This window comes from Leucopleurus acutus (genome assembly GCF_964270905.1).
Source record: "Leucopleurus acutus genome assembly, chromosome: 1".
In the NCBI taxonomy this organism is placed as follows: Eukaryota; Metazoa; Chordata; class Mammalia; order Artiodactyla; family Delphinidae; genus Leucopleurus; species Leucopleurus acutus.
Genome location: NC_139142.1, coordinates 126797587 through 126821835, shown reverse-complemented (window position 1 = coordinate 126821835; position 24249 = coordinate 126797587). Strand labels below are relative to the sequence as shown.

Sequence of the window (24249 nt, the reverse complement as noted above, 5' to 3'; positions counted from 1 at the left end):
CCCTGTCTACGGTACCACACTGGACTCGCGATGGAAGGGGACTACGAAGCAAAGGCCCAGAGGTGGCAAGCGTGTGGGGACAGGGCACACATTTCTACCAAGGAATGGGGAACTGCGCTGTGTGGCCGACACTGCGCTCATCATGGACAACAGTGAGGACCACAGCTGAAAAGGCAGGTGGGAGGCAGCTCATGCAGGGCTGTAACTGTAACTGGAGGGAAGCCATCAGGACTTGCTGCGAGTGGGGGGCGGACTAGAGGGTGGCCAACCCACAACAGGGCAGGTATGGTCTGAAGGGGCCAAACCAGGAGAGGAAGCAGGGAGACGGCTGCTGAAACCATCCAAGCTGAAGATGACGAGGCCTGAACCAGGATGGCGGCCGTGGGAAAAAAGATCTGAGGATGGAAGTGATGCCATGGACACAGACACACAGACCTGGGTAGCAGATGGAAGGTGAAGGCCAAAGCTGAGACAGGGGCCCCCAAGGACAAAAAGTAAACATACACCACTAAACTCATGGTTTCCTCTGAGCCTGCCTAGGGAAGGCACAGATCAGTACCCCTATTTCACTGTACATGGGATAGATTGAGGTAGTATAAAAGGTTTTATATGCTGTTTTTAAAAAGTTTTCCTCTCACCCCTTCCCCCTACTTGTCCCCAAAGGCAATCACTATCGCTCTGCGTCCCTCCTGAGATAGTCTATACATGCACAAGCATATATGCATATGCCCTCATTTCTGGTTTGTTTCTGATAATAAAAATAGTACCCATTTAAAACAAAGGAAACAAAAGCCAGGAAGGACTAGGAGTCTTCTATGAAGTCAATAAAAGCAAAGCCAAATTTAGAACCCTTCCCTCTCAAACTAGGTTTGTGTTCTTTTTAACCTTTACACATTCTGATTCATGCAGAAAGAGAACACTTACTGAGCACTCTGCAAGGTGCTGGTGATACAAAGGATAAGATGGTCCCTCCTCCAAAATGGGGAGCATGACACATCACCTAGCAGGTATAGTCCAGCAAAACAAGGACTAGACCAAGGGTATGGCAGGATGCTATGGCTCTGCTGGAGTCAGGGGCTATAGGGAAATGCGGCATAAGAGAGATGGCTTTGTCAAAATGCTGTATTAGTCAGCTATTACTGCATAACAAATTACCCCAAAACTCAGCAGCCAAAAGTAATAGTAAATATTTATTAACTCACAGAGTTTCTGAAGGTAAGGAATCTATAAGTGACTTTGGTAGTTCTGGCTCAGGGTCTCTGATGAGATTGGCCCAAGATGTTGGCCAAGGCTGCAGTCATCTGAAGGCTTGAATGAGGCTGGAGGATCCACTTCTGAGATGGTGCATTCAAATGGCTACTGACAGGAGGCCTCAGTCCTTCATCACATGGGACTTTCCACAGGCTGCTTGAGGGCCCTCATAACATGGCAGTTGGCTTTCCCCAGAGCAAGCAATTGAAGAGGAAGCAAGGAAGAAGCTAAAATGATGTCTTTTATCTACCCTTGGAAGTCACACTGCACCATTCTCTACTGGTCACACAGAGCAGCCCTATCCAACCTGGGAAGGGCCTACAAAGGAGAAAGATTCCCAGGAAGCATAGATCACTGGGCAGGGGAGCAGGTCATCTCAGAGGCTGGCTACCATAAAAGCCCTATAAGCCCTGACTTACTTTGACCTTATAAATATTTCTGTTTCCACACTACTTCTTATCTAATGGACTTAGAGCTTATGACATCCTCCATTTTCTGCTTAGAGTGATCAAATAATACTGCCAAGTTTTTCCACCAAGTAGAAATCTGCTTAATGATCTTGTCAAGTCTTTAGAAAAATATTCATCAGGCAGAATTCAGAGGGTCAGAAAGCATACAGCAGATCAGAAAAAATACAACACAGACTGAGTGGGATTTCTGATAACAAAATTAATGCAGTTTTCCTTTCACATGTTAAAGATTCAACTATCTGCAATATTAGAGTGACTGCAATCATCCTTGGCTATTTAAAATAGCCCGTCTGCTTACACTGCCCAGTTCTGTGGGCATATCCACACCTGGAAATGCACCTGGTTCCTGGCCCTCAGTGAGTGACCACCACTCCTGCCTCACTCACACTTTTGGACTCAGTTATACACCACTCAGTGGGTGGTGTCCATGGATGGTTCGGAGATCTCAGAACATTTGTTCCATTTGGGGAGACAGGCAAGCACCTTACTAGGTTATTCTCTCTACTTCTATAAGTGTCTAAAGGTATTTCTAGCACTAAGACACTGTAACAGCCTTGTTAGAAAACAAAACTTTCCTCCTACAAACCTCACCACCAACAGACCATGCTTTCCCCTTCATCCATGATCCCTACTCACCCTCCCCTCACCGACTCACTCACAGACACAGTTTACTAATTCAGGGAACCAATGATCAGCAAAGAGAAAAGTGTCACAAACAAAATGGGACCCCCCTCAGCCATAAAAAAAGAACAAAATAATGCCATTTGCAGCAACATGGATGCAACTAGAGATTATCATACTAAGTGAAGTAAGTCAGACAGAGAAAGACAACATACCATATGATATCACCTATATGTGGAACCTAAAATATGGCAGAAATGAACCTATCTACGAAACAGAAACAGACTCACAGACATAGAGAACAGACTTGTGGCTGCCAAGGGGGAGGGGGGAAGGAAAGGGATGGACTGGGAGTTTGGGGTTAGTAGATGCAAACTATTACGTTTAGAATGGATAAACAATAAGGTCCTACTGTATAGCACAGGGAACTATATCCAATCTCCTGGGATAAACCATAATGGAAAAGAATATTAAAAAAGAATGTATATATGTGTATAACTGAGTCACTTTGCTGTGCAGCAGAAATCAACACAACATTGTAAATCAACTATACTTCAATAAAAAAGTTTTTAATTTTTTCAAGAAAATGGGACCCTCCATGACCCCAACTCCCTTCCCCCCTGCCCTTCAGCAGAGAGAGAGGCCTCATTAAAAATGGAAATAGATTTCTGAAGAGACCGCAGAGAGCTCATGCCTCCATCTAAAGTGGCAGCATGAATACGTCATCCCAGGGCAACGTCCTTACTTGTAACGATCAGAGCAGACTCTTTGCCACAGAAGGAATCTGCTCTGCTTGTGTTACACACACACACACACACACACACAGAACAAAATCCTTAAGACGCACACAGGCTGCATGAGCTGGTCCCTACTCTGCTCTCCACTTCCTCTCACTCCAGACTTCCCGTTGGCCTTCACAGCCCAGCCTCACTGGCCTTCATTCAACACCTTGAACAGACTGCACCCCCTCCTTCCACCAAGCCCTGTGCACATGCTGTTTCCTCTGCCTGGAACATTCTGTGAGTTTTTTTTAACCCTAGTTAATTCCCATTCATCCTTCAGATCTCCATCCTCATTTTGCTTGAGGAAGCTTCCCATCCCTCCCTCCATTTCAAAGCACTTATCACAACTGAATTACACATTTACACACATGACTGGCTGAACTCTGTCCGTCTCACCCCTCTTACCCATTTTATCCCCACAACCCAGCACAGTGCCTGGCCCACATGAAATGCTGGAATGGATACTTGCCCAATTAATGAATGACTGTGAATGAACTACTTATTGACAGAGAGTCCAAATACTGTATCAACCATCCATTCCCAACGGTGAGGCGTTGATGCTGACTAGTGGTCGCCCAATCTTCTGCGTTATTTATGCCTCGTCCTCTGGGCATTCCTCATACAGGTGGGAAACGGGCAAGAGCTGTCCCCGCTCCCACAGGCGGGCTTAAAGCCTATGTCAGATGCGGCACAGACAGTGTGACTCGCAGACCAGGCTGTTCTGCCATTCCTCCTGAGGCCAGGACAAGGCTTTTGTACTCCTTCTCCACCAAGTTTCCACACTTTCTCTTCACACTGCATGTGAATTCACTGTGATTTTCTGGGTCATCCGAGTGCTTTGGGCAACCTGAAAGCCGTGCTGCCACCTCCTCTCTCCCAGGAGCTACAGGAAAACGCCCTCCTACTCAACCGACACTTATGAGGCCTCAAGGGAGTGTCATTAAAACAAAGCGAGAGAGAGGCATGGACATATATACACTACCAAACGTAAGGTAGATAGCTAGTGGGAAGCAGCCGCATAGCACAGGGAGATCAGCTCGGTGCTTTGTGACCACCTGGATGGGTGGGATAGGGAGGGTGGGAGTGAGGGAGACGCAAGAGGGAGGAGATATGGGAACATATGTATATGCATAACTGATTCACTTTGTTATAAAGCAGAAACTAACACACCATTGTAAAGCAGTTATACTCCAATAAAGATGTTAAAAAAAAAAAAAAACCTGCCGAAGGCTGGCCTCTCTGTGTGAGGATCCTTTCTCCTTCACTGTGACACTCCGCACAGAACGGCAGCAGCTAAATCTGCTCCCTTGAAGTTAGGCGAGAGACCGGAAGGAGAGCTCCCTGGAGGCTGTCATCCTCGCGGGAAAGAGGCCTTCCCCATAAATATTTCACTTCATGAGGTCCTCCCCTCCAGAAACCTTCCCTATAACTGGGACCTAATTGATTTTTTAAATAAATGAAGTCTACTTTAACTCATCCCTCAGGTCAACGTTCTTTCTTTGTCTTGCATTTAGACTATTTAAACTTTCTAGCAATTCTAAATGTTAACTCTGAGTTTAGTAAGAGGAGTTGGGTACAAAGCCAGCAGGTTCAAGATGGGATAATGTTCAGAAACTCTCAGAGAGGTCTTGGAAAGGAATTATCGTTTTCATGTCTAATTCTCGAGTATTTGGTACGCAAAAGACACGTAGGGCGTCGAGTTACAGAACAGATGTGCTGGTTCTCTCCTGAACGCTGCCCTCGGACGCCAGAAGCCCTTCCTGATCTCCTGCCCTGCATGTGCCTCAACCACAGCACCTAGAACTGCATTCTCATCTTATTTGCACATTTCTCCCCACAAGGCTACAAAAGATCTTCCAAGCTAGAAACCATGGTTTGCCTGCCTTGTATCCTCAGTGACTGGCAGTGGTAAAACACACTCAAATATCTGATGGAAAATGAATGGGCATGTCAGGGACTCTTACTCCGTCTTCTACAGCCACAGCCAGTGACTCTGGCAGCTCCGATCAAACACCAGGAGTGAAGTGTTGGGATGTCCCGTTTACTGTTCACCAAGGCCCGTAAGAGATTTATCAGGACCCATGCACCTGGGATCAGAGACACAGCAGGGATGGGGCACGTCTGGGGCTTTGATGGAAGGTTCAAAACGAACACCCTAGGATGCCACAGCAGGCCTCTTTATTCAGGTACATTTTAATTAGTACAGAATGCAGAAGAGTGATGTAATTATGAAGAGCCAGCTCTGGGGGGAAAAAACTAGAGAGGAGAAAAAAATGAAAAGTAGAACTTTTTTAACCTTGAATGTTTCCCATTTTACTTTTGCCGACGGAGGGATCTGAGCCACTCTAGGCACACTCAAATCTGCAGAAAAGGGACATTTTCCTGTGGGCACCTGATGACAAACCTGCCGCTTCCCCCGCTCTCAACAGCTGTTATTCAGAGTAACTTGATTACGTGAAGTTAAAGAGCTGAGGAAATAAGGATGTTTTACAGTTTCCCCGGCTAACGTGCCTCCACCGGAGAAGACAGAAATGAGATTTCACACTGAATTAGCCTTCTCTTAAGGAAGGCAATTCCATTGGTCCTGAGATTAGCACTGGTTTTACCATCTGACCCTCGGCCGACCTTATGCTTTGAAAAGAAATTGTTCACAGATTGGTAGCCGAGAGGGAAGGAACAATCCACAGATGCTATGAGAAAGGAGCACAAGAGCACGTATTCATTTTTACAAGACTGAGCGACATTTCCAAACTATCAGGTGAAACACACACATAAGGGCATAATCTAAGGACAGTCTTGGAGGGGAAAAGAAAAGTTTCAACATCACTGAATTTGAATAACATTTCTCTAAGGGTTACAGAGAATATAAAATGTGGCTGTAACGTTAGAGAATTTACACTGTGAAGAGCAGAACAATATCAAACCACACAGACTCAGCATGTAAGTACGTAATATAGAAACGGGCTGCTTTTACAAGTTTCTCAAATGTTTCATTAATTAGGCCAAATACAACGCTTTTCCCCTTGCTTTTCTGTTACTGATCCTGGCTGCTTCTCTTCAGGTCTCTGCATCTGTGTCCTCCTCTTCTTCCCCCTACCCTAAGCCTGCCTTCTCCTCTCTTCTATTGCTCCATAAGGCTCCAGCCCCAACACACATCTCACCTTCCCACCTAACAAGGTGTTGCTTATGCTGTACTCGGTACCCCAACTGTCCTCAGCCTCCATGCTCACATGTCCAAATACCACTCACCTCTCACAGCTCCCTCCATGAAATCTTTCCTGGTTTCCACCAGCACAAGCCATCTCCTGTAGCTTCACTTGGGGCATTTACTCTTTCCTACTCTGTAATCAGCAATACCAGGCCCCTGGAAACTGTCAAGTCCAAGAATCAAGCTCTTAGAGGAGCTGGAATTTGAGCTGGGCCTACTCTCTGAGAAATCTGAAAATGCTGACCACCATCTACACTTCTCTCTTGCTCAAGAACTGGGGACAGGGAGGAGTAGGGATGAAAAGAAGACGCTAACAGCCATGGACGGTCTTCATTTCACTCCCAGATGACAGTCATGCACATCCCCACTGACTGTCCATTTCTGCACGTGGATCCCAGCCACTGCCACAGACCCAAGAAGAAAGAGGACATTTCCTTTTCAAAACTGGAAAGAGTATAAAAGAACATAACATAGAAAAAAAAGTATGTTATGGAACAACATTCTATCTATCACACAGTCTTTTCAAAGGCTGTGTGATAGATAGAATCCTCTTTCTAACAATGTAAAGACCCCTCCTTCTGCGGGGAGGGAACTGAAGCAGCTCACTTAATGCCCTGAACTACCACTGCTCTGAGGGGAAGTGACGTTCATTCTGCTGCACGAGGACACCCCACACCATCAGGGCGCTCATGAATTCTCCTCTGTGAGCAATCAATCTGTTCTTTAAAAGGTGTGGCTGTCTGGGTCTACGAAAACCACTTTTACAGAGTATCTGTTTGGAATACCTATAAAACATTCTTAATATAATGTGACAGTTTTCACCAAATGTTCTAGTAATTTAAAACTTTTAGTGCTCAAGCTCAGGCCAGAATGAAATATTTGCTATTTGACAATGATAAAATAGCACTGTAGGGATTTTTGGCCCTGATTCAGTAGCAAAAATTAGAAAAACTGATGCTAGGAGGTTGGGCTGCCTCCAAAGCCTTACCAAGGAAATAAACTTTTTAAATAAACTTTTTAATATAATGCAGTTCCTTAAAGAAATGTCAGCTTTTAGTCACAGTGGTGGGTGAGTCCCTCCCCTGAGGCAGGAAAGGGCTAAAGGCCAGTGTACAGGACTTCCCTAGTGGCGCAGTGGTTAAGAATCCGCCTGCCAGTGCAGGGGACACGGGTTCGAGCTCTGGTCCGGGAAGATCTCACATGCCACGGAGCAACTAAGCCCGTGCGCCACAACTACTGAGCCCGTGCGCCACAACTACTGAGCCCGTGCACCACAACTACTGAGCCCGTGTGCCACAACTACTGAAGCCCACGTGCCTAGAGCCCGTGCTCCGCAACGAGAAGCCACCGCAATGAGAAGCCCATGTACCGCAACGAAAAGTAGCCCCCACTCACCACAACTAGAGAAAGCCCGCATGTAGCAATGAAGACCCAGTACAGCCAAAAATTAATTAATTAATTTTTTAAAAAAAGAACTTTGGAAACTATATCTCTTATTAAAAAAATTTAAAAATTAAAAAAAAATAAAGTCCAGTGTAAAATTTAAGAAACTCTTTACTAAATTAAAAAATTATATTTAGGGCTTCCCTGGTGGCGCAGTGGTTGGGGGTCTGCCTGCCGATGCAGGGGACGCGGGTTTGTGCCCGGTCCGGGAGGATCCCACGTGCCGCGGAACGGCTGGGCCCGTGAGCCGTGGCCGCTGAGCCTGAGCGTCCGGAGCCTGTGCTCCGCAACGGGAGAGGCCACAACAGTGAGAGGCCCGCGTACCGCAAAAAAATATATATATACACATATATATATATATTTAATTCAATCTCCTCCAAGTAGTTAATATAATACTACTAAAATTCTATTATATAGTACTGATATGTAAATAATGTAACAAAAAGGCAGCATCAGGGCTTCCCTGGTGGCGCAGTGGTTGAGAGTCTGCCTGCCGATGCAGGGGACACGGGTTCGTGCCCCGGTCTGGGAAGATCCCACATGCCGCGGAGCGGCTGGGTCCGTGAGCCATGGCCGCTGGGCCTGCGCGTCCGGAGCCTGTGCTCCGCAACGGGAGAGGCCACAACAGTGAGAGGCCCGTGTACCGCAAAAAACAAAAAAACAAACAAAAAAAAAACAAAAGCAAGGCAGAGAAATAGAGTTTCCTAAAAGATCTCCCATGTCATCACTGGAGAAAACACAACAGGAACCACACACCAGGCACTGAAAATCCAGTTAAGAGGGGAACTGATCCTCCGCTTACTTGCACTCATCAGATGCGGCACAGATGTGACTGTGTCAGACACTGTGGTAGGGACAGCCACAAGGTGACAAAGGGCACACACTGTCGACTACAAATGGCTTGTCGCTGGTCTATGTGATTCTTTTTTGCCTAATTTGAAGCAATGCTTAAATGTCAGGATATCTCAAAATGCATTAGCCAGGCTTCGCAGGTGGCACAGTGGTTAAGAAACCACCTGCCAATGCAGGGCACACGGGTTCGAGCCCTGGTCCGGGAAGATCCCACATGCCATGGAGCAACTAAGCCCGTGCGCCACAACTACTGAGCCTGCATGCCACAACTACTGAAGCCCACGCGCCTAGAGCCCGTGCTCTGCAACGAGAAGCCACCACAATGAGAAGCCCACACCTCACAACGAAGAGTAGCCCCCCTCGTCGCAACTAGAGAAAAGCCTGTGCGCAGCAACGAAAATGCAACGCAGCCAAAAATAAATAAAATTTAAAAACAACAAAAATGCAGTAGCCTAAGTCTTTACAGATTACCTCATTTCCATACAACAAAGATCCTCTTTCGCCTACCATGATTCCCTTCCCCACTTGTAACATGTGACAGCAGAGGACCTAGAAACTTCCAATAAAATCTCCTGCATCCCATGTGTGGCATAAGTTTAATTTTCCTTACCGTCAAATTACTATAAACATGCCAAACACCATCCTCAACTACCCTTCAATGAATAAACCATGTTAACTCAACCTTTGACATAAGGTCTGAAGATGATAAGGACATGATGGGTCCAAAGGAAAATTATTTTACTCAGCAGCCTGTTGGCATGTCCCCCATGAAGCAACAGCACATAAAGGCCAAGAGAAAGGACACCAGGCTCCTGCACAGAAAGGAAATCAGACGGAAAAAAGAAACATGTCCCTGCAAAGCAACGAAAATTAAATCAGTTTCGCTTTTCTCCCCCAAACTAAACCAAACCTTAAAAAAACTAAGATAGGCAAATCAACTTTTTTTTTAACTGTCTGTTATAATAACCCCAGGCAGACTAGTTCCCAAATGTTTTACTGTTAGACAACAAACCCATCTTTCACTTCTTGTCATTTGCAATTACCATGCTGTAACTGAAAATCAGTGAGTCACTATGCAGCACAGGAGAGAGGGCCTACCAGCTCTGAGCTGTCACTGTAATCATCACAGAATAAACAAACAATATCAAGAGTTCTTTCTTCATCATCTGTAACCTATATATTGCAAAGACTCTATAAACAATTTATACTCTGTAATTCCCCTCTTTCCCTAAAGATGGCATGATATTTCACAACATTTTCCCCTTCATTTTCCCCTTTTCTTTAACAGCCCACGTGAGGCCCGCACCAGAGACCTCAACATAATTTAGAATCTATCTGCAGGAGCCAAGAATTCAATTAAGAGAAAAATTATCTTGCAAGGGTTTGGGCAATTCAGCCCATTAACCCTCTTGTAACTCTGCTGAGAAAAGAACCTGAATTGTCTAACAAAAGGCTTCACAAGTCGGAAGGAACAGGCGGGGGCAGGGGTGAAGGATTCCTGAAATCTGGGTCCCCTCTGCAACCCTACCCCATTAGCAAAGTCACGCAGTGCCCTAGGCCAGCGACCTTTAGGAACCCTGGAGGGGTTCACTCCTGGGCTTTCTAAACCTCACTGCATGCAAGAGCTTCTAAGCAGGGTCCTTAACAATTTTTAAGTTTACAAACTTAAAACGGTGACCAACAGAACTGCTGAGTTTATTGTCTGTGAACAAGGTCTGGATCAATCATCTGATGAAACTGAGTTTCACCCTGTCACGAAAAGGAAGGCAAGCAACGGACACCCCCTCCGCACTCCGGCCGGGACCCACCTTGGTGGCCTCCTCTACACTCTCCCGCAGGGCCCGTAGCTCGGCGTCGTACTGCTCCTTCAGCCTGTCCATCTCCTGGTCGTGACTGGAAACCTCTTCTTTCAGGGCTCCCTTCAGGGCGGTGAGTTCGCGCTCCCGCTTTCTCAAGAGGTCTTCCTGCTCCTCTTTGGCGATGAGTAGATGCTGAAGGTCCTGCTTTGCCTGCAGAAGCTCCTGGAGGGAGGAAACGCGGGTGGAGAGGTGAGGATGCGAGCCACCCTGCACACACGGCCCTACCCTTCCTTGCTTGTCCTCCGCACTCTCTCCTCCCGTACACTACACGCTGCTTTAGCCCCTCTCCTCCTCTCCCCTTCCCTTCCTCAGCGTCCACCATCCCCCTCGATTCGACGATCTTAGCTTTTCTGAGATTTAATTTGAGGGAGAAAAGGGAAACTGATTTCATTTTTGATGCTCTGAGGGGCCATCTCACGTCACTTCGGTGCGACGGTCTGCAGCCCTTGCTGGCGGCCTTCAGGAGCCGTTGCTTCATGGGGGGAATGCTGACTTGCTGGCCTCGCTTCCTTCACCCCCAGAAGCCCGCGTGTACTCAAACCCTTAAGCCACACCCGAGTCCTTGGGATGCCCCTGCCCCATGCTGAGCAGGCACGATATTCACACGTTCTCCGCCTTCACTGCCTCCTAACCTCACGGTTCATGAGCAAAGTCACAAGACTGGGGCAGCAAGTTCCACGATAAATCGCATCACATAAACCCAAGGGTGTCCTGCCAAGGCTGGGCATTCCCTCCAGGTCACCATCTCTAGTCAGACCTGCTCAGCTCCCCTCAAGCTGAGGCTCACCCTCCCCGGCGGACACCCCTACTTTGTACTCAGCCAGGACTTGGGCTTGACCACCCAGCTCTTCTCTGGACGCCAGGGTTCCTCCCCACCCAAAGCCACTTCACAGACAACAAGCTTTCTCCCCTGCCACCCTGCTCCAAGTCTTTACTCATCAGCTGTCTTTTTTTCCTGTCATTTTGCTCCTTTCTGTTTCCTTGAATGTATGTCCTTTTCCTCAGGGCACAAGGATCCTGAGTCAAGGGCAAAAACAAACAAATGAAAAAACAAGGTTTTCCACCAAACTTTTTTTTTTTTTTTTTTTTTTTGTGGTACGCAGGCCTCTCACTGTTGTGGCCTCTCCCGTTGCGGAGCACAGGCTCCGGACGCGCAGGCTCAGTGGCCATGGCTCATGGGCCCAGCCACTCCGCGGCATGTGGGATCTTCCCGGACCGGGGTTTGAACCCGTGTCCCCTGCATCGGCAGGCGGACTCTCAACCACTGCGCCACCAGGGAAGCCCTCCACCAAACTTTTGAAAGTATAATTTCTGTTCACTGCCTCTACTCCTTGACCACCCTGTCACTCCTTACTCTCTTGCAAATGGCTTTTGTTCCTAGTCTGCTAAGCCTGTCCCCTCCAAGGTTGTACTGACCTCTTAATCTCCACATCCAATGGCCTTTTCTCAGTCCTCACTTTTCTCAATCCCTCTTTGATCCTCTTCACCTGTCCCCTTAGAAGTCTCTTCTGCCTTGCAGTTCAAAGACACTGCATGCTCCTGTTTTCTTCCCTCAGGCCACTTTTTCTGAGACAATCTTTTCTGGTTTTTCTCTCCCTCTTATTAAAAAGCTAAAATGATCCCCAAGAATGTGCCTTTGCATTCTTCATTCTTTTTTGGCAAGCTCATCTAGGTTTTTTTTCCCCCTCAATTTTAAATTCTATATAAATAACCCCCCAAACCTTTACCTCCAACCCTTATCTGAGTCCAGACCTGCGAGACTCATCCATCTGGATGTCCCTTGGGCACCTATGATTCCGGAGGCTTATGTTTCTCAGTGCTTTTTTTTTTTGGTTTTTTTTTGCGGTACGCGGGCCTCTCACTGTTGTGGCCTCTCCCGTTGCGGAGCACAGGCTCCGGACACGCAGGCTCAGCGGCCACGGCTCACGGGTCCAGCCGCTCCGTGGCATGTGGGATCCTCCCGGACCGGGGCACGAACCCGTGTCCCCTGCATCGGCAAGGCGGACTTTCAACCACTGCGCCACCAGGGAAGCCCTCTCAATGAATTTTTCAAGTCCCTTCCTCTCCTCTTCTTTGGAACGGCAGTGCCTGCTCAGGAGCCTGGCAGCGACTTTGATCTCTCTCGTCCTTGTCCCTCACAACCAAAAAGTTAGTTCTGTAACATCTTAGACCCTTTCCCTCACCTCTCTGGTTGAGGCTCTCATCAACTCCAGCCCAGGTGGTTTGCAAGAGCTGCCCAACGGCTCCCAAGCTCCAGTTTCTCACCTGTAGCCTCTATGCCATCACCCACACAGCATCCTGTCTGGGATGCCCTTCGTCCCTCTCGGTCCCATGTCTCTCTGCCTTTCGGAAAACCTCTCAAGACTCAGATACTGTATGACCTCCTCCAAGAAGTCTTCCTTGAATCCCCTTCCTGAATACCCACTGCACTTAAGCTGTGCTTCTCATAGTACTTAATACTTTTACCATGCAGTCCTTGTATCTAGATTTTATTTTCCTATCTCTCTTGCTAGATTATCAGCTCCTTGAAAAAAGGACATAGATCTGATTTATATTTCTGATGCATGGATCAATGATATCGGCAGTGGGCCTGTTCTGGACATAAATAAATTAACATGGGCAGTACAGCAGGAGACTGGAGATGTCAGAATTCTAAACTCGTCTATTCTTTCACTGGCAGCTTCTAAGTAAATACGCATCCTGTCCTCTTGGAGCTCCTGGCGAACTGAAGGCATGGTTGCCACCTGGGACCCGAGGCCTCAGAGATGATACACTACTTTCCATTTAAGAAGTGGGTCACTGATGAGCAGATGAAACTACCTGTATCAAGTTAAGAATAACTGACAATGGAATCTCTTTCCTTTACTCTAGGCACGCACATCCATTAAACCAGGGGAGCCTCTGCAATCCCAGGATAGAGCTGCATTGCACAGACTAAGAATTAGTCCTTCAAGAATCTAGCTAGCAAGCACTAATAAGCTTAGAAGAAACTTCCAGAGACTCATCTAGGCAACTAGAGCAACTCTGGCTCTTCCAAAGCACCAAACACAGAACACATAAGTAAATTTTATGAAAATATACCCCCGTCCTGATATTTGTCAAAGGAGATGCCCTATGCTTCCCACTGTCCAGTCCCTCCTTAGGGATATTAGAAACACCCGCAAACTCCGCCCCCATCACTGTTGCTATTGGCTATCTCTCTAGGCCTTCCCGGAGCCTCCTGCCAGCTTCTTCACAATTGCCCTTGCGAGCCTACCCCCGTTTCCTGCTCTTATTTTCACACATTTCTCAATTGTTTTAACAATAAGTCAGTTCCTCTTCCCACACTTATCTTTTCCAGGATATATCTGTGTTTTGTGTCGCCTTTTGTGTACTGCCACCAATGCATGTCAAGAACCTGTTTTTATGGTCCATTCTACACCAACATGCTGTTATCTGTGTCTGGGGCTGTTGCTTAAGTGGACTCTGTTGCACAAATCCAATCAGATTATACCTCACCGTATCACTGAGTAGCACTTGAAGCTTTCCAGGGTAGAGACCGAAAGGGACGGGAGATTTCAAAAACTTCACTTCATCACCTCGGTGGCTTCACTGCCAATTATATCAAGCCAAAGAAGTGAGAGAAAACATATAAACCTCAAAATACACGTGAACGTCTATTAGAGATGCACATGCCTCTCTGTAGACTCCAATCAAAGCAAACAAAGGAAAACTCTGGGCACTCAGAATCAGTACTTTCAAAACCTATACACATCCAGGCTAGCTGCACACATGAAAGTACAAGAGATAGAGACCTAGTATGGATGTGTATTTGGGGGTGGGTACAGGGTAGGCTAAAAAAATTGACTGTGTTTGGTACTTACTACATAATAAGAATTACGCTAAGCATTTCTAAAAATCATAGGAGAGGGCCTCCCTGGTGGCGCAGTGGTTGAGAGTCCGCCTGCCGATGCAGGGGACACGGGTTCGTGCCCCGGTACGGGAAGATCCCACATGCTGTGAAGCGGGTAGGCCTGTGAGCCATGGCCGCTGAGCCTGCGCGTCCGGAGCCTGTGCTCCGCAACGGGAGAGGCCACAACAGTGAGAGGCCCGCGTACCGGGAAGAAAAAAAAAAAAAAATCATAGGAGATGAATATTATTATTTAAAAAACAAAAAACTGGAGCTCCGAGACGCTAAGATGCCTAAGATCACGCAGTTTATAAGTGGTAGAGCGAAGACTGGGACCCAGGTTGCATACCAATACCCGTTCTCTTCACTACACAGCCTCTGCAGGCCTGATGACAAAACTACACACTCAAGAAAGTCTGAGGAGCGGGCAGTTACTCAGGCTCTCAGATGCAAATGAACGGTGTATTGAGTTCTGCTCAAGTGCTTGTAAGGAGGTCCACCTTTTCAAACAGGAGCAAAGAAACCTGCCCAGAACCTGAAAAGACAAGAAGGAAAGTTGAGAAGAAAAGGAAGCATGCTCTGGGCCCCAGCTGTTACTAGCAGCAGCCAGTGGCTGTCCTGACAGCAGGGGCACCAAAAGACACAGACCAGAATGTCCCGAGTAGCAGCTCATCTGCCCACAGAAAGTTTCACTTCACACACCACCTATTCACAGGTATTCCATGTCAAAATGAGAAAACAAAACTGATCTAGACTCTCTTTTGCATAAAAGCTTCCCAGAAGTTCTACAGAGTCCCTATCTCTGGCCCACACTCATTGAAAGGAAAAGTAAAGGTCTTTTATCAAAACTATAGCTGCCAAAGAATTATTTTTTTCCCCAGAAGGATGGCCTAAAAAGTGTAACACAGTTGATGAGAAACATGATTTTTTCTGTTGCTTCTTTAGTAAAATGTGTATAATGTTCAGTAACATCACAACACAATAAGCTTATAATTATTCTAGAGATGTCATTTCTGAGCACAGCCTATCCCCAGACCAATAGGATTTTAAAACCAGAATAGTTTACTGATCTAAGTACTTGTATCGTGGTAAATGTCAGGGATAAAACACCACAAGATTCTGTTGGCCCATCTGTCAACACTACAGGCTCCCATCAAAGACAATCTTTGGTAATTAGAAAAACCCACCGTCATGAGGCTTAGAGAGATGTCGCATGTTTACCCATCACTCCAAGAACAGAGGGAAACGTAGTTATGGACAAAGAAGTGACTGAAAACTTGACCTATAATTATTTTTGTATCTTGAGTTAAAAAAGAAATTCGGACCATCAGTTGTTTAACTAAGAAATAACAGTCATCCTATTCTTGGTCAATTATTTGGCTTCTCCTAAAAAAACAGGATATTTTCTACTATTTCTTCCTTTTTTCCTTCCTTCTTTCTTTTTTTTTAATGATTTTATTCTCTCTTAATGTTACTTTACTGACTCCATATAGGGGCCCAATGTTATTGAACAGAATGTGAAGTATTAAAAGATATTTCATGAGAAATCTTATGCATTATGCAGGCCTCACAAAATTTAGGGCCTTCAAGCTTTTGCAAACATTAAAAAGCAGAAGTGTTTAACGTTCATTGTGTTTAAGAGTCTGTTCTAAGCCAAGTGCCATGGAAAACTTGGCTACAACTATAATCTGTTATCAGATTCCCCCAGGCCACTTTTTATTAAGATATGAAGAATAAACTGAAAGTGACGAGGAGATGGGGTTTATTTTATTAGTGATATAGAAACCATAGATCGTTTTTTAAATGTTGCTGACACGTCAAAGGAAACTGATAAAAAGAGTGAGGACAATTTTCCAGAGGGAGAGAAACCCACTTTGGCATAGAGAAGCTAATTGTGTCCTAACTTTTCTTGCCGAAAGGCAGCAATAGATGATATAGCTTCCATTACAGGAAAGAGGCAAATAACCAGAAAACCAGCAACACCAGAAACATTTTTAAGAAAAGATGTATGCTGTTTCCCTTTCCTGAGTCTCTCATTATTAGCCTCTGCCTGAAAACACATCACCAAAGCTGAAGCTCATATCCCAGTTACCACCATAAGTCAAAAAGCTAGTTATGTTCAGTTAATATATGCTCACTATCCTGTGTTCAAAGAGGCAAAGAAGCTACAGTTCATTTCAGAATTATTCCCTTTTTTTTTTTAGTGGTGGCATTTTAAAAATAATTTATCTTTTTTTTTTCTTTTCTCCTTTGGCCACACAGCACAGCATGTGGGATCTTAGTTCCCCGACTAGGGATCGAAGCTGTGCCCCTTGCATTGGACGCACAGAGTCTTAACCTCTGGACTACCAGGGAAGTCCCTAAAATTAATTTAAATATTGAAATTTATTTATTCATTTGCTCTGTTGCCTGGCACTATGCTAGGCATGAAATGTGGGAAGAAGCAAAGATGATATGCTCTTCAATGAGCTGGCTAGTAAAAGAAATAGCAAATCAGAGCAAGCTCAAATGCACTAAAACAGAGAATCTAAAAGGATAGAAAATACCTGGGGAAAGGACAACTAACAATTTTAGGTTTTAGTTACTAGGAAAATTCAGAACTTAAGAGACTTCCTGATAGTTAAGATAATATCTTTCCCTTTTAGAATCAGTGAGGTGTCCACACAAGGAATCATAGACTATGGGAAAGTCTTACCTTCTATTTAAATGTTTCTGAAGTTACTTTTTTTTTTTTTCCCGGTACGCGGGCCTCTCACTGTTGTGGCCTCTCCCCTTGCGGAGCACAGGCTCCGGACGCACAGGCTCAGCGGCCATGGCTCACGGGCCCAGCTGCTCCGCGGCATGTGGGATCCTCCCGGACCGGGGCACGAACCCGTGTCCCCCGCATCGGCAGGTGGACTCTCAACCACTGCACCACCAGGGAAGCCCTGAAGCTACATTTTTATCAAAAGTCATAACTTGTTCAGTGACATTTCTCTCCTTAGGAAATTTTCTAAAGAAGTAAAAGGATACATACAAAAAATTCAACATATTTTCTCATAATTTAAAAAAAAAAGAAACAACTTAAATATTGGAGGATGGTTATGCATATTGTGGGGTATCTTCTTAAAAATGAAATATGAAGACTATAAAGTATCATAAAGAAAAATATTTCTGACGTATTAACTTTTAAAAGCAGGTATCAAAACTGTAGACAAACTATATTTGTTCCTACATTATAGATGAAATCTGTCAATGAATAGGGAAACAAATAAAAATGTAGGAAAAAAGGGCTTCCCTGGTGGCGCAGTGGTTGAGAGTCCGCCTGCCGATGCAGGGGACACGGGTTCGTGCCCTGGTCCGGGAAGATCCCACATGCCGCGGAGCGGCTGTACCCGTGAGCCATGGCCGCTGAGCCTGCGTGTCTGGGACCTGTGCTCCGCAACGGGAGAGGCCACGGCAGTGAGCGGCCCGTGTACCACAAAAAAAAAAAAAAAAAAAAAAAAAGTAGGAAAAAAACATTTGTTAAGGTATTAGGAAAATATGTGCATTTCCGCCCCCAATTTTTTTTTTAAATCTTTATTGAATTTGTTACAATATTGCTTCTGTTTTATGTTCTGGTTTTTTGCCCGAAAGGCATGGGGGATCTTAGCTCCCCGACTAGGGATCGAACCTGCACCCCCTGCTTTGGGGGGGTGAAGTCTTAACCAGTGGACCACCAGGGAAGCCCCGCACCCCCCATTTTAAAATTTCATGTTATGTGATTTTCTTAACACTTCAGTGATAGATACACGTATCTTCAAAGCCCCATTCTAATGTACCTTGTCTTGGTAACCCTGAGCCCTGAGAAGAAGACACAGCCAGGAGAAGCAGATTACCACAAATGCAGTGGTTTTTAAGGAATCTTTGGATGAAAAGAAATACCAGGTGGTAAGGAGCAGGCCTGAGGCTTTCTCAGGAGAAAGTGGTCTCAACAGAGACAAAGAGATGGTCACATGGGGGGGAAGAGAAAATGACCCCCTCCTGCCCACGTGAAAATGAATTCATGAGAAGGCCTCTGCCCTGCGACCACAAACGCTCCACTCTCCTCTCCACTCCTGCCAAGTCAAGGGGAAGAGAGATGCTAAATCCTAAAGATCAGGAACAACAATGCCTCCTGGGCAAGGACTTCAAAAGTAAACATGGAAGAGGGTGAGAAAAAACAATGGACTAGGGGTAAGACAGGAATAAAGACACAGACCTACTAGAGAATGGACTTGAGAATATGGGGGGGGAAGGGTAAACTGGGACAAAGCGAGAGAGAGGCATGGACATATATACACTACCAAACGTAAGGTAGATAGCTAGTGGGAAGCAGCCGCATAGCACAGGGAGATCAGCTCGGTGCTTTGTGACCACCTAGAGGGGTGGGATAGGGAGGATGGGAGGGAGGGAGACGCAAGAGGGAAGAGATATGGGAACATATGTGTATGTATAACTGATTCACTTTGTTATAAAGCAGAAGCTAACACACCACTGTAAAGCAATTATACTCCAATAAAGATGTAAAAATAAAATAAATAGGGCTTCCCTGGTGGCGCAGTGGTTGAGAGTCCGCCTGCCAATGCAGGAGACACGGGTTCGTGCCCCGGTCTGGGAAGATCCCACATGCCGCGGAGCGGCTGGGCCCGTGAGCCATGGCCACCGAGCCTGCGCATCCGGAGCCTGTGCTCCACAACGGGAGAGGCCCGCGTACCGGAAAAAATAAAATAAAATAAAATAAAATAAATTAAATTAAATTTAAAAAAACAATGGACAGCTGAGACAGAGGAAGCTACAAGGAATTACGAGACAGCAGCTTTTAACCCCAAGAAAAGGACCAAGATGAGATCCAAGCCCTTAGGGGAAAAGCAGTAGAGAGTTAAAGTTAAATACTAACAAGTTACCTTTATTTTCTCATGGGTTTTGTGTTTGTTTGTTCTGGCTTTGTTCTAAATTGTGTATCAGTTACTTGTTGGGCTGTTCCTACAAACCAAAGCTTTTATAAGCTAGCTAAACTGAACTAAACTTCAAAACTAAGCCAAAGACACAGGTGATGCTAAAGTTATAGCAAAGATTCACTTTGTTATACAGCAGAAACTAACACAACATTGTAAAGCAATTATACTCCAATAAAGATGTTAAGAAAAAAAAGCTATAGCAAATATCAAAATATCTACACAGCACAGCTCTTCTTCTGATCCTCAATTAGATTCATTCCCCAGAAAAAAATGTAGACGTTCAAAACCTATTCTTACTCTCTAATCATTTCACACATGTGTATCTAACACCTCAACAGGATGGTAATCTAATTCAGAGAAGAGATGATAATTGTCTCTGAAAAAAACCGTAATAACTAACAAATGGAAGCAGAAGAAGGAATCAACCTTATTCACTGACTCACAGATTGATAATATCAATAGGGGATAGACTGATATGGGCAGAAGCCAGATTGGCGGCCTGTGTATAGAGCAAGTAGATTCATTCATTTACTCACTCACTCACTCACTCATTCAAAATGCATCCATCCAGCTGTCCACCAAATATTTCCTGAGCGCTATATGTCCTAGCCACTGGAATAACTGCTGAGGATATAGTGCTAAGCCAACCATCACCAACTCTGCCCTCTTGGAACTTACAGTCTTATGGGGGCTTTAACCAAATAAAAACTTAACCTGTGATAAGTGGTGTATGGGCATTAATATAATACTAATGTCTTTTAAATGTTTTTTCATAATAGCATTACTTACAAAGTATCTTTGCTCAAAATTTAATTGGTGTTTAGATCTAAACTCAAATTTACTAGAAACACAGGGGAGGGTGGATCAAGTTAATGGACACCATAAGGAAACGATTAGAAAATCCAGAATGTGGAGCACTTGTCTGGGCTCTTCAGAAGTGGGATGGGAGGGCTTCCCTGTTGGCGCAATGGTTGAGAGTCCGCCTGCCGATGCAGGGGACACAGGTTCGTGCCCCAGTCCGGGAGGATCCCACATACCGCGGAGCGGCTGGGCCCGTGAGCCATGGCCGCTGAGCCTGCGCTCCGCAACGGGAAAGGCCACCGCAGTGAGAGGCCCGCGTACCGCAAAAACAAACAAACAAACAAAAAAAACAAACAGAAGTGGGATGGGAGAAAAAGAGCAAGGAGTAGGGGATGCAGGGACAACAGAGGCTATACTAAGAAAAGTGAACTCTGAGAGAGAGAATAATGAAAGCAGTGTGGGATTCCTGACTGGATTCTGGCTTGGGGGAAAAACAACTAGCAAATACTCTTGAGGGACACCTGGCAAATGATGAATAAAGACCATATATTGTATATAATACAACATAGGAATTAACTTTGCAGATGTGATAATAGTATTGTGGTTATAAGAAAATTCCCTAATTATTCAAATGCATGCTGAAAAATTTAGGGGTGAGACGTGGTTTTATCTATAAATTACTCTGAAATGGTTCAGCAAAGATGAATAGATATAAAGCAACGATACTCCAATGAAAATTAACTTAAAAAGAAGATGAATAGATAGATGAATGAAAAAAAAAGAAAAATGAATGGATGGAGAGAAGAAAAAAGTGGAGTAAATAGGGCAACATGTTGATAACTGTTGGATTTGGACTGGGACTCTACGGCAGTTAACACATTATTCTATTTTTCTGTACAGCTGAAAATTTTCCTAAGACAAACTATTGCATATGATGCTCTCACAGAAGGGAACATAGGGACAGGTAGAACAAACACACAACAGAGTATGGCTCCCAGTTCCCCCACCCATCCCATACTGTCTAGGCAGACGGGGCCTCTCTTGTCACCTGACCCCAGCCCCGCTTACCTCAATCAGAGCCCCCTTCTCCCTGTCCTCGGATTGTTTGGCACTGTCCAATTCATCATGCATTTCTGAGAGCTGGTCCTGGAGATCCCTGATCTCAGTCTGGTGCTGTTCTCGTTCCATCTTCACCTGGAACAGCCTGGCAGGAAAGGAAGCCCATGAGAGAGTTTCTCCTGGCCTCTGCTTATTTTCATCCAGTCTGCTTTCAGAGCTTCAGCTCATCAAGCAGAGTCACCTAAATCCCCAAGGAGCCTCCCTCCCATTTTCTGTTCTGCACTGAACAGAAAATCACAAACCAGAAAGGCACCGGTAAGAACTCATGTCTACAGTCTAATTTGCCCAACAGGAAGACAAGTGAGAACTCGAACCAATGTAATGGGAAAGGTTATACAGTGACATTTCCTCCCCAGAAGGAGATCACGGGGTACTAGAATTTGGACATAGAAGATAAGGAATCAGGAAAAAGAGCACAACTTTTATGATAAATGTTTTCATTAAAGCCACCCCACTCCCTACCAGCCTACTCCACCCCATCCCCAGTACTCTAGACCAGGAGAGTTAGCAAATTATGGCCCATGAGCCAATCTGGCCCACTGCCTGCTTTTGTAGATAAAGTTTTACTGGAACACAGCCATGCTCATTCATTTATGTATTGTTTATGGTCATTTGCACAATACAATGGTAGAATTGAACAGTTCCAACAAAGACCATATGGCCCATAAACCCTAAAGCATTTACTATCTGACAGAAAAAGTTTGCCAACCTCTGCTCTAAATGGAACTCACAACTATTCTACCTTTTATGTTGTAAAGTGTTTACTGCACTCTAAATTTTGATTTTTTTCTTACCAACCTCTTTTCTGAAATTAACCTCTAAGAATGTTTCAAAAGCAAACACTACACCATCAAAATGGCAAAGGTAATCAAATGCTTTTATGATATAATGTCCTGTTTTTCTTGAATTTCCCTCTAGATTTCACTCCTGCTTAACCTCTCACTTAAGGCTTCTGTCATGGCCAGTGGGCTTCACGGCACCATCCATTTTCACACCTTCGTTTCAAATCCTCTTGTCACAGATTTTAACACAACATGATGGCAGGGCCATCTTGGGCTTGTCTTTCCTTCTCTGAAGACCCAAAAGAAGTACATAAGCACTGGTCACAAAATTGGTCAGCACTGGGCTTCCCTGGTGGCGCAGTGGTTGGGAGTCCGCCTGCCGATTCAGGGGACCTGGGTTCGTGCCCCGGTCTGGGAGGATCCTGCGTGCCGCGGAGCGGCTGGGCCTGTGAGCCATGGCCGCTGAGCCTGTGCGCCCGGAGCCTGTGCTCCGCAGCGGGAGAGGCCGTAGCAGTGAGAGGCCCACGTACCGCCAAAAAAAAAAAAAAATTGGTCAGCACCATCCAGGACAAAATTCAGAACGTGGGAGACTGTGGAGGTCATGTGACACATGCTTTTTAGAGGCTGGGCCCAGGCTCTTTGAGATCTGTCCTTAGATATCACCACTCGGCATTCCTTGCTTCTCACTTGACTGCTCTGAGATTTACTCTAAGGGCTGAAACTTTACAATATCCTTTGAGGTACACAAAGAATTTTTAAATTATTAAATTCATTCTGCTTACCAGTCTACACGTCACCAATTTTATAATTTTATAAGAGTAAGAGGGAGAAAAGGAAGGGTCAGCAGCCCTATAAAGATCTGGAAGGTTGGGCAGAATTAAACGGACAGAAAGGATCTGGCTTGGGCTTCCGTGGTGGCGCAGTGCTTAAGAATCCACCCGCCAATGCAGGGGACACGGGTTCGAGCCCTGGTCCAGCAAGATCCCACACGCCTCGGAGCAAATAAGCCCATGCACCATAACTACTGAGCCTGAGCTCTAGAGCCTGCGAGCCACAACTACTGAAGCCCACGCACCTAGAGCCTGTGCTCCACAGAAAGAGAAGCCACCGCAATGAGGAGCCCGCGCACCGCAACAAAGAGTAGCCCCCGCTCGCCGCAACTAGAGAAAGCCCGCGCACAGCAATGAAGACCCAATCCAGCCAAAAATTAATTAATTAATTAAAAAAAAAAAGTGTCTGGCTCCATTGGTGCAGGAAACCAGGAAGGGCACAGGCTCTGGGCCAGAACTTACTCCTCCAGGTGTCTCCGGAGCTCCCCTTCACTTCCCTCCAGCCGCCGCTGCAGCTCGGCATTCTCTTCTACCTTGCTTTCATGTTGACTTTGGAGTGCTTCTAAGTTTGCTTTCACTCTGTCTCTCTCTTCTTTGATGTTCTGCTGATTCTAATAAGAATATGTGATGTTAAAGTACCTCCACCGTACATTAATGTCATCCCACGTGAAGCCTCCTTCTAATCTCTGATGGACTCCATGTCTCTGCACTGAGATTATTAAACAACTTGATGGAACTATGTAATAAAGGCATGGGAGTTCGCAACTAGAAAGAACACTAAACACTTAATGAATTGTAATACTTCTAAAAGAGAAACACAAACACAGCTAAATCACATTCTGCTCTTTCTATTACTTAGTCCAGATGTTTTATATACATTTAGTTTCCAATATGCCTGTCTGAATCCAACAGCATTTCTATTACTCTGTCAAAGCCAACATTCTCTATGTCCTTTGGTTACTTAAAAAAAAAGTTCTTTGGGCAGCAGGAACTAAATATACAGGAATTTGCTCAGCGATGGGAAGAATGTTTCTTTTGGGGAAAAAATTTGTTTTCACTTCACTTGGGCAACCCAAGGTACTTAAAATATTCTTTATCAATCAAGACGGAACAGAATAAAATAGCATCAAGAAAAATCAGATACCTTGACTTCTAGTTGAAGCTGTCTCTGAAGTTCAGCCACTTCTGTGGTCAACTTGTTTTTCTGTTCCAAGAGATCTTTGACTTCAGATGAAGAATTAGAAGCCTACGATTAATTGCAAAAATATCCTAAGTTAAGTGTTCAAGATGCTTTATTTTTTTCTTGCGTGAACATTAACAACAGGATGACACTCTCAAAAGGACTCGGCTAAAATCCTACAGCAAAGTGGTTAGAAAACTCCAA

The 24249-nt window shown here is 45.2% G+C and overlaps 1 protein-coding gene across 1 annotated transcript in view; it reads right to left on the bottom strand.

Annotated features, from left to right (window-relative positions):
* The window catches only part of CGNL1 (cingulin like 1), a 102025-nt gene that overhangs the window by 70862 nt on the left and 6914 nt on the right, over positions 1 to 24249 (bottom strand). Inside the window, exons 4-7 of the mRNA XM_082846346.1 lie at positions 24010 to 24111; positions 23328 to 23476; positions 21203 to 21338; positions 10436 to 10648 (exon numbers count right to left, since the gene is read on the bottom strand). Coding sequence (XP_082702472.1) covers positions 10436 to 10648; positions 21203 to 21338; positions 23328 to 23476; positions 24010 to 24111 — 600 coding nt within the window. The remainder of the gene's footprint in view (positions 1 to 10435; positions 10649 to 21202; positions 21339 to 23327; positions 23477 to 24009; positions 24112 to 24249) is intronic.